Source organism: Camelus ferus, chromosome 35, assembly GCF_009834535.1.
Source record: "Camelus ferus isolate YT-003-E chromosome 35, BCGSAC_Cfer_1.0, whole genome shotgun sequence".
NCBI lineage: Eukaryota > Metazoa > Chordata > Mammalia > Artiodactyla > Camelidae > Camelus > Camelus ferus.
Genome location: NC_045730.1, coordinates 681,477 through 696,841, shown reverse-complemented (window position 1 = coordinate 696,841; position 15,365 = coordinate 681,477). Strand labels below are relative to the sequence as shown.

At 59.2% G+C, this 15,365-nt stretch overlaps 1 protein-coding gene across 2 annotated transcripts in view; it reads left to right on the top strand.

The window, feature by feature from the left end:
• ADARB2 (adenosine deaminase RNA specific B2 (inactive)) overlaps positions 1-15,365 on the top strand; it is a 382,017-nt gene that overhangs the window by 351,321 nt on the left and 15,331 nt on the right. For both annotated transcript variants that reach the window (XM_032473756.1, XM_032473757.1), the window contains 3 exons: positions 1,723-1,891; positions 4,374-4,525; positions 10,096-10,264. In XM_032473756.1, coding sequence (XP_032329647.1) covers positions 1,723-1,891; positions 4,374-4,525; positions 10,096-10,264 — 490 coding nt within the window. The remainder of the gene's footprint in view (positions 1-1,722; positions 1,892-4,373; positions 4,526-10,095; positions 10,265-15,365) is intronic.

Here is a 15,365-nt window from a genome sequence, read left to right as displayed (position 1 = left end):
AGGTAAAGGCGCCTGCAGCATCCTTGGAGGTCCCGGCTCAGACTGTCACCAGCTCAGGGTGCCGCCCAGACTCTCTTGGCGCCCTTCTTGGAATAGTTTGTGGAAATTCTGGCTCCTGCCCTCGAGCAGGGAGAAAAATGCAGCTCCCCTCACTGACCCGTGAGACCTGTGAGGTCGGCAGAAAGGAGGACTCTGCGGTCCCAGAGGCCCCCAGGCACGGCGGCCCGCGAGACATTCACAGAAACCCGGCGTCCGGCCTTCTGGTTTGTCGTCCTTTCTTTCCAGAACACCCTTTCTGTTCACAAGGTGCCTCTGACTGCTGTCTCGTGTGAAGGAGACACCAGCTCCTGCCTCGGAGTCGGGCCTATTGAGAGAGAAGGGAACTGAGGCCAAGACAGGCAGGAGGGGGTCTCTATGCCACAGCGAACATCACCTCCCTTCCATGGCCAGGAACCTGGGCTCAGAGTCAGAAAATGGCCTGTTTGTGAGTCTGACCTCGGGACCGGCTGCTCTTAAACAAAGAGCACGTGTGACACTAATGACAGCAGGGGTGCACCTGCGGCTGGTCCTCCCCGAGCGGGTCCGAGCCACGGCAACACCAGACAGACGGATGGAAGCCTCGCTGCTGAGTTCTCACCACGGACCCACGAGGTTGCTAGGAAACAGCTGTGCACAGCCCTGGACGAGCCCGGGAGGGGAGGGGACGCGGTGGGGCTGCCCTCCTGTGCCCCCGTGGGGCCGTAAGGGGTCTCAGGACAGAAGGTGCTGGGTGGAACAGGAGGCGTCACTCCCTCCCACATGCCCTGCGGAAAGTCTGTGCGTCGAGTCAGAAAACTTGCAGGGCTTCCTGCAGCTGCTGCCTTGCAACGTTGCGTACTGTTCTTGTGGGTGAGCCTGAGTGTCCGGAGCTCTAGAGACGAGGCCAGGGCCCTGGGCAGCTCCCACCAGGGCCCCGCACCCCGGGCAGCGGCTGTGAGGTGCGGTCTGGAGACGGACGCGCTGGGCCAGGTGTCCCGCAGTCTCCCGCCCGGCTGCATGTTCCCAGGAGCCGTGGCACAGATGGCTGGGAGTGGTGCCTGCTCCTCTGACTCCTCACCGCTGGGCTCGCCCCCCAGAGTCAGGGATGTGCTCCTGCTTCAGGGGAGAGCTGCTGAGGGGAGGGGCCGGTCCTCACGGGCGCCCCCGCCGTCCTGGGCACAGCACCGTCCTGGCGGAGGAAGGACTGTCAGCCCCCGTCAGCGATCTTCCAATTCAGGGGTGACTGGCCGCCCACCACAGGCCGGGGACAGGGTTCCCGGGCTTCGTCTGCGGAGTCAGGTTGGTGGCCGGGAGGGCCCTGCGCTCAGCCCATGTGAGCCGCAGGTGGAAGTCAGTGGCCAGGCCTCCTCCCGCCATGGGCCGGGATTGTTTGGGGGCAAGTCCCACCCTGTCCGTGTCGCACACATGGGGAGACGCAGCCCTCGCGCCCATGCCCATCAGACGGAGTTGGCGCTGGAAGGCGCTCGGGGCCCGACCTGCTTTTGAGAAGTGAGCGGTGTCCCACACGACCCCTGGGCAGCACAGCCGAGCAGCGCACTTGGCCTCCCCCAGCACCTGCCCCGTGCACAGGCCCGGCTGCGTGGTGCCCCTGGCTGGCGGCAGGGAGGTGAACCCTAGCTCAGGCGAAGCGGAGAGCCCAGAGGGCGGGCAGCAGCAGGTCCTGACGCCCTCTCTGTCCCACAGGCTTGGACGTCAGGCAAGCCCAGGTGGTCGTCCTGTCCTCGGGGACCAAGTGCATCAGTGGCGACCACATCAACGACCAGGGGCTGGTGGTCAACGACTGCCACGCGGAGATCGTGGCCAGGAGGGCGCTGGTCCACTTCCTGTATGCACAGCTGGAGCTGCACCTGAGGTGAGCGGGCTGGGGTAGGAGGCACCGGGCAGGAGATGCATAGCCACCTGCACGGCTGACAGCCAGGCCCCCAAAAGCCACGTTCTGGTCAGGCATTGCCTCTGGGCTGGGCCTTGTCCTCAGGCCCACGAGTGACTGCAGCAGATGGTCTGCAGGTGCACGCACATTACACGGGTCACATCCCCCACATGCACAAACACGCGTGTCACGGGCCCATCCTACTGAGAAGGGCGCAGGTGCCATATCCACGATCACAGCTGCTCTCAGCCTGGGGGCCAGGCATTGGGGCTCAGGGACTAGCAGGGTCGGTCCAGGGTCGTTGTGGTGCACCCCCCTCCTGGCTGGCAGACAGCTGCCCTGCTCTGTGTCCCCACCTGGGGAAAGGCCTCTTCTTACAGAGATGCTTGTCCCATCAAGGACACACCCTCACAGACTGGGGCTTCAACACATGAGTCTGGGGTGCACTCTGCCCAGAGCAGGGGGGCCGTGCAGGGCGGTGTCCCCATGACTGCAGCACCCCATGAACAAAGGCCAGAGTGCACCCCGTGTCAAGGAGGCCGTTCAGGGGGTGAGGGGTCGGCACAGCTGCCCGCGACCAGTGGAGTGTTTCCCGGTTCACCGCCCACACCCTGAGGCAGGGCTGGGCAAGAGGGGCACAGAGGTGTCCCCTAGAGAAACAGCCACCGGCTCTGCTTAAACTGCCCACTCCCACCCCCACCCCCAGGGTTTAAGTGAGGCCGGGGCTCCTCCCTGCATGGCCTCCAGCTGCCAGTCCCAGCACCAGCAAAGGCTGCCGTCCTGGGAGCTGGGCCTGTCCCCCCGAAACAGGCAGGGTCCCTGAGGGAGCCGGGGTGGGTTGGGCAGTGATTCAGGCTCCTCCCAGCCACATCAGGGGGACCGTAGTTGGTATTTCCTCGCGCATCTGACCACAGAAGTGTGGGAGAGCTTGTACACCCTCAACTGGCCCCGGCCTGGTCCTGACACTTCCTCAGCCAAGGAACCTTCTTACCAGACAGGTTTCTGCACAATGGCCGTGGGTCCCTCCCAGACGCTAGGCTTTGTCTGTTCCCACCCCAGGCCTAGTCCTGGGGCCCCTGGACTCCATGGCCTGGACATGCCCCCACTGTGTCCTCCTGAACCCCATCCCCCTGTGAGACCCGGTCCTGGACCTCCCAGGCACCGCAATGGAGGCAGCTGGAGATGGGCTTTCTCCCAGCTTCTTGCCTCCTCCCTCCTGCGTGTCTGTCTCTTAAGGGGGGGGGGGGTCCTGTGATGGAGACCATGAGCCCTGTGCCCAGATGTCGGATGCCCAGCTCTGTCGGCTTTACTGTCCTCTGGGGGTACCTCCCTCGACAACATCCCACCTGGGAGTGGACGCGCAGGGTGTTTTGCACAGTGGGGTGTCTCCGCCAGAAACACTGTCCCTCTGTGTCCTTCACTGCGGCGTTCGTCAGACCCCCTGCTGTGGCTCTCTGCGGGGGAGGGGAGCTCCAGGGAGTGACACGTGCGGCCTCAGCACGTGCAGCAGCCACACAGGTGGGGACAGGAGGCACTGAGCAGGCTCAAGGAAAGCAATGCCTCAGCAATGTGGCTGGCTCTTAGCTGAGCCCGGTGGGTGTTCCCCCCAGGGTACAGGCCAACGAGCACGTGGAAGGTGGAAAATGGAGGTAGAATGTATCCAAGTGTGGGAAGGGTTTCTCTCCTAAATACCAGCTTCCGGTCAGAGGTATTTCCAAATACCCCCACCTCCACGAGTGTCACGCCGGCTGGCACCGTGTGTCGGGCCCCTGCCCTCAGGGGTCCAGGGGGACAAGCCTGGGCCAGGCATTTGCTCCAGGTCCAGGGAGGGGCTGGCAGCAGATGGAGCAGAGGCAGGGAAGCAGAGAGGCTGGTGGGGTGCCTCCAGGGTTTCCTGGGGAGAAAATGTCTGTTCTGCTGCCTCTGTGATCTCAGAATCCATCACCAATGGGGCAGAACGTGTAAAAAGAGCAAGACTGGCAGAAAGGAGCCGCCTGTGACTGGTGGGGACCGGAGCTGGGAGGGGACGCAGCCAGGCTCGCCCAGGGCATGGCGGGGCCTCCTCGCCGCCAGGAGGTGGGGGAGCCTGGCCGATGCAGAAGGGAACTGTGCACTGGATTCCTCTCGGGGCTGCGGCCGAGCCCTGTTCCTCAGTCCCTGTCCTTCTTCTGATGCAGAATGTGTGGCTCACAGGGACCACGAGCACACCCTGTGGTCCACAGAATGGCTGTGTTACACACGCACAGATTCAGGGTCACACATACGAGGAAGCTGAGCTGGTGAGGGTGGGCCTGAAAAGTGGCCAGCGGGGATGGTGCGGACACGGCTGCACCGCCAGCCAGGCCACAAGTTTTCTCACGGTGAGAAAACCCAGCACAGGTGACAAGGGCAGAGGCCGGGAAGGACAGCTTGACTCGGGGCGGCAGGGCCTCCTGGGCACTGACTGACCTCTGTCTCACCCCAGCAAGCGGCGGGAGGACGGCGAGCGCTCCATCTTCGTGCGGTCACAGGAGGGCGGCTACCGGCTACGGGAGGACACCCTGTTCCACCTGTATGTGAGCACGTCCCCCTGCGGAGACGCGCGGCTCAACTCGCCCCACGAAATCACCACAGACCGTAAGAGGCCACGTTTCTACCCTTTTTACACAAACGGCCCACCTCCCCTCCCCATTCGGGCTCAGGACCAGGCTGCGCTCAGACACCGCTGGCGGGGCGGGTGGAGCGGGCGGGGTCTCAGCAGCGGGATGACCTCCTCCAAGACCCTGGTCTGAAGTCCCCACAGCCCCAGGAGGGGAGCAGCCAGAGACGTAAAATTGGTCCTGCGGGACCACACGATGGTGGGGCCAGTGACACGGGTTGGTACGAGAATTTACTGGAGACGGAGGACAGCAAAGGGGTTTAGTAGTTACACTGCCAGAGGCAGCAGTGGCCACACGGGAGACAGGTGCCCGTGTGAGCCCCGAGTGCCAGCTGTTGGGGCCTTTTATAAGGCGGGGGGTCACAAGGTGCCAGATCGGCTTGTGCAAAGTGTCTGATCGCTGCAGGTGAGGTAAGAGGTTTGGGGTCCGGGAGGGGCAGTGGGGTTTAGACTCTGGTGAGGTGGGCTGAGCTGCTGTGAGAGGAGGCGTTGCCTGGGGCTGAGTGTGTCAGGGCGAACGCACCCAGTAACGAATGTACTGTACCTGTTGAGGTCGCAGGCAGACCTCTGAGAGACCAGGGATGGGGGTCGCCGGACTTGGAAGGACGTCGGTTGGCCCCACCATAGGTGCTGGGATGGCCAGGCCCTCTTGGCCCCCACAGGTCAGGCAGCCACTGTGTCCAGGACGGAGGGCAAATCTGAGCGGAACACAGACCAGGATCACGTGGCGTTTGAATGGTGTGGGCTCAGGTGCACTGTGTCCACCTCCATCCGCGACATGGGGGAGAATAAAGCCCAGCCTCTTAACTCAGTGGGTGGTGCCCGGCGGGAACTGGCATCGCCCAGAAAGCTGGTGTGAATGCCCGGGCAGGACCTTCCCTCCTGGGATCCCCTGAGAGCAGGGGCCCCCTCCCAGGAGGTGACACCGAGTTCCAGTGGGGAGGACACGCTGGCTCCTCCACGCGGGTCTTGTGATGTTGGTGTCTCCCAGGTACCATCGGGAAGGTCTGTTACTGATGGCACGTGTGTAGTTACACACTCGACTGCACACATGCACACACTGACGTAGGCAGTGACACCGAGCACCTTATGTGACGAGGGATCTGGTCCCGACTAAGATGCTGAAGAGCCCAAGGCTCCATCCGGCACTCGGGGAACCTGCAGCAGACGACGGTCACCGAAGCGCGTTTGGGCCCTGGTTGCCGCTGGAAGGTAACTGCTCCGGTCACCAAGGGGAGGCGAGAGGAGCACGCCCTGAGTGCCAGCCGGGCCCAGGCTTGCTGTGACGGCGCCTCCACCAAAGACAAGGACATGCCAGGGAGGACAGCTCTTTACAGATCCCGCCTGGATGGAACCTATTGCTCTAACGCTCAGATTGGATGCAGGCCCAAAAAAGTGTATTCTGCTTATGCCAACCTTCCTCCAGGCCCCTGGCCTCCCCGTGGGGAGCGGCTGGACAGAAGTCCCTGCAGTGGGGTCCCAGTAACGCCCACATCGCTGCCTCAGCCCGGGCTGCCCTGCCCAGCACCACAGGCTGGGATTCGTGGCCGACAGATGGTGGGTGCCCACAGCTCAGGGCAGGTTCCGGGTCGGGGGACAGCCCGTGCCGGTGGGCGGTGCAGACGGTGACTCTCCCTTCGTCCTCACCAGGAGGGAGCCCTCCAAGGGCGCCGGGGCGTTGCGCGAAGTGTTCCTTCAGGGCGATGCAGCCTCAGAGCGAGAACGTGTCTGGGGGCGCTCATCAGGCTGGACCTGCACGTAGAACTGAGATGGGGCCCGTTGGACACCTACGTGGAATTACCTTTCCGCGTCCTCTCAAAAGTCTCGCCTGGTGAAGACCCAGCCTAGCAGCCCTTGGTCCGGAGGAAACCCCCGCAGAGCGGGCTGGGCCCTGACTCTCAGCCTCCTTTCGGGGGCCGCAGGGAGAGTGAGGCCAGCGGAGCCTCGATCCCCACTCCATCCCCGCCCCCGACCGCGGTCCCTGCCGAGGGGCAGTGAAGGCTTCTCTCCTTCCTGCGTGAGTCTCTGCGCACGGCGCCTGCTGCGGCCTCCCCGGCCCTTGGTTCCAATCTGCAAAGCTGGTAATCAAGGAGAACAAGCAGCTCCTTCCCCCGTGCGCCCTGGGGTTCACTTCCAGACACAGGTGTCTTTACCTCGTGGTGCTTTTCAGAGGCAGCAGGTGCAGGTAGGAGGGGGAAATGCAGCACTTTGCTCACTTTGTGCTGCTCCGGGCTATTCCGGCCGCCGCCTCTGCCAGCAAGTCCCACGGGCCGAGCCGTCCCCGGGACGCAGTGTCAGCCAGGAGTCCTGCATCACCTCCCCACTGGGTCAGCCGGGACAAGAGAACCCAAAAGCCCCGTCCCTCCTGAAGACGAGGTGAACACAGAACGCTTGTCTGGGGCTTAAACCGCTGTCCTCCTGTCCTCCACTGTTCTACACTCTGGCTTGCCCCCGACCCCTGCACCCGTTTCAGAAGCTCTGCTCCCTCGGCGTCCTTCCTCAGTGCCATTGTCTCCATCTCGTCTGACTCTCCTAAAAATGAAAGTCGGTTGAACAACTTTCTAAAGTGTTCCTACGGCGTTCGTCTCCATGGAGAGCGTTGTACGTGGATGAGCACCACAGTGAGGGGCCCTGGAGGACTGGTTAGAGGAGCGTGTTCTCCTGGGCCTGGGAGTATTTCTTTGTCCATGGCAGGCAGGGTTGCAGTGTTCCACACCACCGTCTCGGGCCCTACAGGTTATGAAGGTCAGTTCCCCCACACTTTCTGGTTGGACTGGCATTTTGTTCTGCTTCACGTGGCATCTTCAACTCCCTCCAGCCTCTCACAGTCAGGCGAGGAGGAGCCAGAGGAGACGGGACTGCAGCACTCAGACCCTGGGGCTGACGGCGCTCGGCAGGGGTGCGTGGTGATGGCAGCCCGAGATTTAGCGCCCCTGAAGATAAACACTTCTCAGGAGCATCTTGTGCACCTGGCTCTTCAGGAAAAATTAATCTACCTGAAAACTTGAGGTTAACTCCGAGAAACCAGTTTTTATTCAAGCCGGGCCTTGGCGCTGTCATGGCGCTAACGGGCTGCAAAGTCTGCTTCCTGGCAAGGCAGCTGCACCGGGCACTGGGTGGGGATTCAGAAGAGCTTTACGGCGTGACAGGCAGCGCCCAAGGTCTGGAAAGTGGCGTGACAGCTGCAGAGAGAACGTCTGGTAATTAACGCGTTCACATCAGAGAGGAAAACGAGTGCCACGTTCCCTGAGAAAATACCCCCCCACAGACGACTTCAGTGCCTAACGTGCAGCAAACGGTGGGGGCTGTTAGCCAAGCTGGCCCCCGCCCTCTCAGTGCACCTGCCGCTGGAGGTTGACGAGATAAAGACCCTGCCCGGCAGTGGAAAAGTCAGGTTAAACCAAAGCTGAGCTCACGTTTTTGAGTCATGAAATATTTTGTTCAATTTCTCACCATCATTATCATCTTTGTCATCATCGTCTCAGTGTCACCATCCCCATCTTCACAGTCATCACCACCATCACCATCGTCATCGCCATCAACACCATCACCTGCATTAGCAAAACCACCACAATCATCACCAGCACCATCAGCACCATCAGCACCACCCAGCATCACCACCACAAGCGTCACCATCTGCACCAGTACCACCACCAGCATCACTGACCCCTAATGCGAGGTAACAGACAAAAAGAGGTTCAGGCTCTCCCTGGGGGAGGGCTGGGCATTCCTAGGCTGTGAGCACACAGGCTCAGTCTCTCAGCTCAGACTTTCCTTCCATGGGTGACTCAGAGGCCTGTCCAAAGTCGATCTCATCAAGCACGGGGTTGGTACCACAGCCAGAAAGCAAACTGAGGCCTCTCAAAAGTTTACTTTCTCCAAGGAATGCAGCAATTTTCTTCCCAGGAGAAGGCCGTTAGGTACTATGAATACACAGTAAGAAAACTTCAGTTCCTAGAAACCACGATAAACTATACTGGAAGTTACTCTGAGATCTGGAAGAGAAGGTGCCCATATAAACCCAAATGTTAGTCATTATTTGGTGCCTTCAGTGAGGGTAATTGAGGGAGAAATCTGTTTCTACAAATTCTAAATAATTTACATAGAAAAACTTTTTTTTTACTGAACTATATAGTCGGTTTATAATGTTGTGTTGATTTCTGGTGCACAGCAAAGTGATTCAGTCATACATACACACGTTCCTCTTCGTATTCTTTTCCATTTTATGTTACTACAAGGTACTGAATATAGCTCCCTGTGCTATTCAGTAGAAACATACTGTTTATCTATTTTATATATATTAGTATCTGCAAATCTCGAGCTCCCAATTTATCCCTTCCCACCCCCTTCCCCCACAGTAACCGTAAGTTTGTTTTCTATGTGAGTCTGTTTCTGTTTTGTAAGTTCATTTGTGTTATTTTTTTTTAGACTTCACATATAAGTGATACCTGATAATTGTCTTTCTCTGTCTTACTTCACTTAGTATGATCATCTCCAGGTCCATCCATGTTGCTGCAAATGGCATTAATTCCAGCGTATAAGTATATCACATCTTTATCCAGTCATCTGTCAGTGGACATTTAGGTGGCTTCCATGTCTTGACCATTGTAAATAGTGCTGCTGTGAACGCTGGGGATGCATGGAACTTTTGAATTACAGTACATAGACACTTTTTAAAGAAAGCATTTAGGATTCATCCATGTCACCACGTGCATGTAAATGCTGGTATCACTATGCTATTTTGTGTATAATTTTATGCAAAGTAGTTAAGAATTTCTATAATATAATCCAGACTAAATGTACACAACTTTTTTAAAGAAAACAAAAGCAGATTTAATCTTCTTGTTCAAGCTAGCTCTTCAAGTAAGTGTGTGTGTGGTGGGGCTCTGGGAAGGCAAGGAGGGAGGACGGGTGACATGTGCACTAAGGACCCCCAGGGGCTCCCTCACCTGTCGGGGAGCAGCATGCCTGCCTCATCTAGCCTCCCGGGGCGGCAGGCTCGCTCAGGCGTCCTGTCTCACTCAGGCCCCTCAGGCTAAGAGAGACCATCACTGTCCCCATTTTAGACAAAACAGCTGCACCAGTGGTTTTAACATTTCAAGGCTGTGCAGCTGTAGAGCCAGGTTCACAGACCACCATCCTCAAGGGCCCACCCACCCTGTGTCTGTGTGACCCGAGCACTGGGTGTGGCTTCACGGTTTTCAAGGGCTGGAAAGGGTGAAAATGATGTAGACCCCACACGTTAGTCTGCAACGAAGTGTCACCATCGCAGGCCCTCCAGACACGGCCCTGCTCAGCGCCCGGCACGGGGTGGGGCAGGGCCCCCTGCTGAGACGCCAGCCAGCCCAGCCGGGTGGAAAGGGGCTCTGAGCCGGCTGCAGAAGCCCCCTAAGGGCACCGACCTCCAAAACCCGCGCCCCCGGCCTAACCCTTGGCCACTGCAAGTCGTCCCGAGGTGTTTGCGGGTGCGCCCCCTCCCCTCTGCCCCTGCACTGGGGCCCCTCTGCGCCCCTGACCCCCCGCCCCTTCCCGCGCTCTCGTCCCCTAGTGAGCAGCGGCAAGCACCTGGCCAGGAAGTTCCGGGGGCACCTGCGCACGAAGATCGAGTCCGGGGAGGGGACGGTGCCGGTGCGTGGCCCGGCCGCGGTGCAGACGTGGGACGGCGTCCTGCTGGGCGAGCAGCTGGTCACCATGTCCTGTACGGACAAGATCGCCAGGTAACGGCCTTCTCTCCCCTGGCGCCAGCGCTGCCCTGTTGGGGGAGGGGGCGGGGGGCCACCCCATACAGACATGCGCATCTGAGTTCCCCCCCGGGAGGTGCGGTCAGGTCCTCCCCGCGGGCGGCGGCATCGAGCGGTCAGCGCTGCCCTCGGCCCACGTGCTGGGACACCCCCCCAGGTGCCACTCTGCGGGCGCGTGTCCGGACGTGCGTGGAGCATCTCAGCACAGCAAGGGGGAGGGTGTCCACCTGACGGGAGCCCCGGGCCGGGAGGTGGGTGGGGGTGGGGCAGGTCATCGCTCAGCCCCTCCCACCACGTGGCCGCCTGCAGCCCCGGACACACGAGGGCTGAGCGCCTTCGGTTCTGCATGCGTCCCCTCACCACCTGTGCCCGGGAAGCAGAGCAGAGCCATCAGAGGGCCTGGCGGGGACTCGGGGGGGTGGAGCCAGGCCCTGACCCCCACCCCGCCCCCGCCCACGGGGGCCTTGCTCTGCGTCTTCCCGGGCTACCCGCAGGTAAAACCTCAGCGCACTGTGAACAGGGATCCGAATTCTCATGGAAAACTAGCAAATGGCTGCAGGACAAATAGGGCCACTTCCATCCCTGGAGTGATGGCTCCTGGCCTAACGAGGCTGAACCAGAGGACCGACGTGTGTATCAGAGGGACCAGCCGTGGTCCTCAGCTGACTCGTGCTTCAGAGGAAGCACATCCCTCCTCCGCAGAGCCTCATCTCTGCGTGACGTGGGAAGAGCAGCAGGCAGCCTCCGGTGGCACTGGGTTTCCAAAGGAGCTCCGACTCCTTTGGAGAGTTTGGTCAATTAACACTACAGAACTTACATTTCGTTGTCTCAGGGTCTTGACAAAACCTGCGCAATGTGGGGAACTGTTAAAAAGAGCATCACTGATGGACGTCGAAGTCCACCTAAAACACATGGTCCACATCACATCCCTGGCTGAGGAGAATTCCAGACTGCTTTGGAGGGGACACTGTGATGCCCGTGGCTCTAGGCAGGCTAGGAGTTCCCCCGAACCCACCCGGGAACTGACCCACTCACCTAGTTCTGGTCGCCAATCTGGCAGCCAGGTGGGTGGTGTGGAGGGAGGGGAGCCCACCAGGCAGGAGGAGCCTGGGGGGCGTGGCACCACGTCCCCACCCTGCCACGCAGTGCCCTGAGGGCGCCTCCCCAAGGCCACCTCCTGTCTTCTCTCTGCTCCCTCCCATCTCCCCCTGATCTGTCCTCCCTGGACAAGCCCAGCATCTTGCCTCTCCTCCAGGCCCCCGTGCACTGAAACTGCAGGAACGTCCTCACCCACATCTCCTGCTCCTGCACCGAAGCTCGCAGCTCGCAGCCTTGGGGTCGCTGGCTCACAGGGAGTGGCTGGTGCGCTGATGGTGAGAGGGGTGGGGAGGGCTGCCAGCAGCTTCCTCCAAGGGCGTGGACACGTCGGCCCTGATCTAGCCCTGCAGAAAGCACTCCAAAGCAGGACGGAGACACTGCTACCATTTTTAGGTGAAAACACGTATGTTACGCTAATGATTCAGGACCACAAGCACCTCTAACGTGCATTTCTGTGCAAAGGCTCCGCAGAGCGACTATCTGATGATGGATGTGTTCATCTGTTTCCTGTCCGGTCTAGAAACAAAAATTCAACCAAGGGTTAAGTATTAATTCAAAAGCAAGCACCCTCCACACACAAATGCACAGGAAGTACGCAGCTCCAGAACCGACACCGCTCCAGGCTCCGCAGGGAGAGCGTGGCCCTAGGATCCGAGGATGTGGAAGTCGCGGTCCCTCTCTGCGGGACACGTGCCATAAATACACCTACACCCCCAGAACCCGCCCCCGGGCGGCTAAACCCACTGGGCCGCGAGAGCTGGTTATTTTCAGGCAATTCTTAAGTCAGTTGTCAACACAGTCGTTATTAAAAATTAAATTACATAAGCTCACAACTAAATAGGTTACATTAAACAAAAGCAACAAGTATTACAAACTAAGCACTTCTGTTTTACCACAGCTGTTAAGAACTGCTCCTGAAATCATTCACACCCGCCGTGTCCGCCTGTGGAGACACCACCAGACATGGGGCCCACGCGTCCCACCACATCAGGGCTTGGGGGGCGTGGCCGCTTGGGGTCCACCGCAGGGATGGCCCTCACCCCGGGGAAATGGGCAAGAGCTGCAAACCAGCATACTTGCTGTGGATGAGGCATGTCAGGGACAAGATTATCGTCGATGACAGAACGTGGGAGACGCCGGGGCGTGGGCCCCAGGCATGATGCTCCAGCCACCCCATCTGACCAGGCATCCATACACCACGTCTCTGCACCCGCGCCGGCAAACATGAACGACGGCATGACAACCAGAAATCACAAAGGCCAGCGAGCCTTCCGGTGCCCACCCGGACGACTCAGGGAAGGTGAAAACGAGGTCCTCTGCCCACACTCCCCAGCTGTCATCCTCCTCAGGAGTGAGAGCTAATCGTTACTCGTGCCGCCCGTAATTTTAGGGATGTGTCCATAACCAGCTGTGGCTACTGATTCCTTCTTCTCCCAAACGCTGCTTGGAGCCCATGGCCACATGCCCATCGGAACTTAGAACCCCCAGTGATAGAGGTGGTTTTGTCAGAGCGGCCTCGGAAGAGAAAGGTCTGACTTCTCATTACCTGCTTTCTGAGATTTTTATGAATTGAAATAAAAATAAGTGAACACACTGCATCTTTAATTAAGGTGGAGAAAGTCCATGCGCTGGAGAAACTTGTCATTCTCTTTGCAAATCCCACTTTGGTATCAATGAAAGCTGAACTCGGCCAGTTATAATAAAAGTTCTCAGCAACCAATCCGGCTGCATTATTTCCCGCCTCCAGCTTGAAAGTATCACTTTTTGGGTCAGTAACACCTGAATAATAATATAAATTCAGCCGTAACCAGCATTCTCCCGGGCATGGAATTCCACGAGGAACGACTGAACTCACTTTACAAAGTCACTGGTGAGGGAGGTTTACAGCAAAACGTGTCACAGAAAGTCTGAAATGCTTCCAGTGGTTTGAAACGAGCCATAAGACATGGGAAGCTTCCTGGAGTCCGTCACGGGGTAACTTTTCACCTTCCCATGAATGCTACCTACCGTCTCCTCGGGCCTCTCTCTTGGGGACTTTCTTCAACTCTAAAGCACCAGTTGCCTAGTCTGCGGGGCGACGTGGGGGGCGGGGGCGGGGTTTTGGGTGGCCCCGGTTCCGAAGAGGGTGAGAGTCTTCCCGGAAGGTCGGTGTCAGAACCGACCTTACGCTTCCTGGGAACCACTTGACAGCTAATTTCTCCCATCTGAGGAGGGCAGCCCCATGCGGAGACCAGAGAGGCAGCTTTCCTCCCTGTCAGGGGCCTCCCTCGCTGTCCTGTGAGCCGAGGGTCACCCACTGCCTGCTTGGCGAGAGCAGCGGGTTCCCATGACACTCACCACACTCTCAAACACGGACATGGAGTGGCCATGGGTGGGGGGCTCACGGGGACCAGCCCTGAGGCAGTGGGCTGCAGTCCAGCTGTGTGCCCTGACTCAGGATCCGTAACCTGAATGGCCCCACACTCCTCCATGTGCGGTGCGGGGTCCCCTCCCTCAGGTGGCATCTGTACATGGCCCGGGCCCAGCAGAATGGCCGATGGGACAGGGGACGTCCTGCTCTGTGGGGAACGCGCGAGACTGGACAGAGGGGACTCAGGCGGGCTTGACTGTGAAGACACACACAGTCCAGCAGGGCTGTCGAGGACAGGGCGGTGGAGGGTGGCCACACTGGACAATTAGCAGAACTCACCCAGGCCGAGCGGCTGGAAAGGACCCTACCCAGGACCCAAGAGCCTGGACGGGGCCGCACCTGCAGCTAGAAACTCTGCACAGCGTTCTCAGAAGCCCAGCCATCAAGGCGGCTGTCCCAGGGAAGGGCCACCGCGTTACCTGAAGGTCATTATCCAAACTCACTTCAAAGGCGTGGGAACCAGGGCTCAGGCTGCCATGCCAGGCCTGCTCCCCCAGGTCGCACAGCTGACGGACTTGGCTAGCACAGCACGTCCCCAGGTTCCTGAGTGATGTCACATTCAGCAACGTCTGAAGGTGACACCCGGGTGTCACTGTGCTCTGGAGGGTGGAGACGTTTGACCTGCTCCCAAAGCCGGAATGCCCAACACAGCGGAGCAGACGTGGGCTGGACACCCCGGTCACGTGGGCGCTCCCTCCCCCAGCCGAGGGACCCCAAAGCCTGACGCAGGGACACGCCAGCTACACCGTCTTTCCTTTAAACACAGTTTTGATGTTGACACAACAGAAACAAAACCTGATTTCTTTGGCTTGGAACAGTCACTGGATTTCCCAGGGAAATTCTGGGGCCGCGAAAGTGTTTTGAAAGTTAGATTTTTGGCTGAAAAGAAATTTTAGTTAAAGCCCTAGAGCAAAATGCCATCTTGCAGATAAAAGCTGGTTCAGATCTCCAGGTGGAAGGGCCAAGCCCTTGGGAGAGGGCCACTCATGCCAAAACCAGAACCAAACTGCAGCCTCTGCGTCTCCATGGCCACCATGATCCTAAGTCCACCTGAGGACGGACTTCTTGTGCGTCCGGGTGATTGGGAAGGTGTGATGGGACTGTAATCATACCTGCCGCTGGGAATCAGCTGCGGGGCGTGGCATCTCGCCTTAGAAGGTTTTCCCATTAAGACACAAAACACGGCAGAGAAACGGTAGGAGATGTGGAACATGGGGAAAGACGGCCAGCAGGTACCCACGGAAGACAGCAGGGGCCTGGGGCTGTCTGCGCCCCTCTTTCCCCCAGATGCTCGTTTCTGCCTATGGTCGGGCCTCTGCTGCTCAGAGCAGTTTCCCTGCCATCTGTTACTGAACGCCGTCACCATGGCCCAGTTTAAAGCAAGCGCACTCTAACGCGGGGCAGTGCTGTGGGGACACTTCCCGCCGCCGGGCACCTGGGCGTTTCCAGGTGACTGCTCTGTGAGTCACGGTCCCTGTGACACCTCTGTTCGGAAGCTTGTTTCCAAACCTCCGAGGAGGTACTTAGGACAGTCTCCCCCGGTGGAGTTAGGGAGCCCACGGCACACGG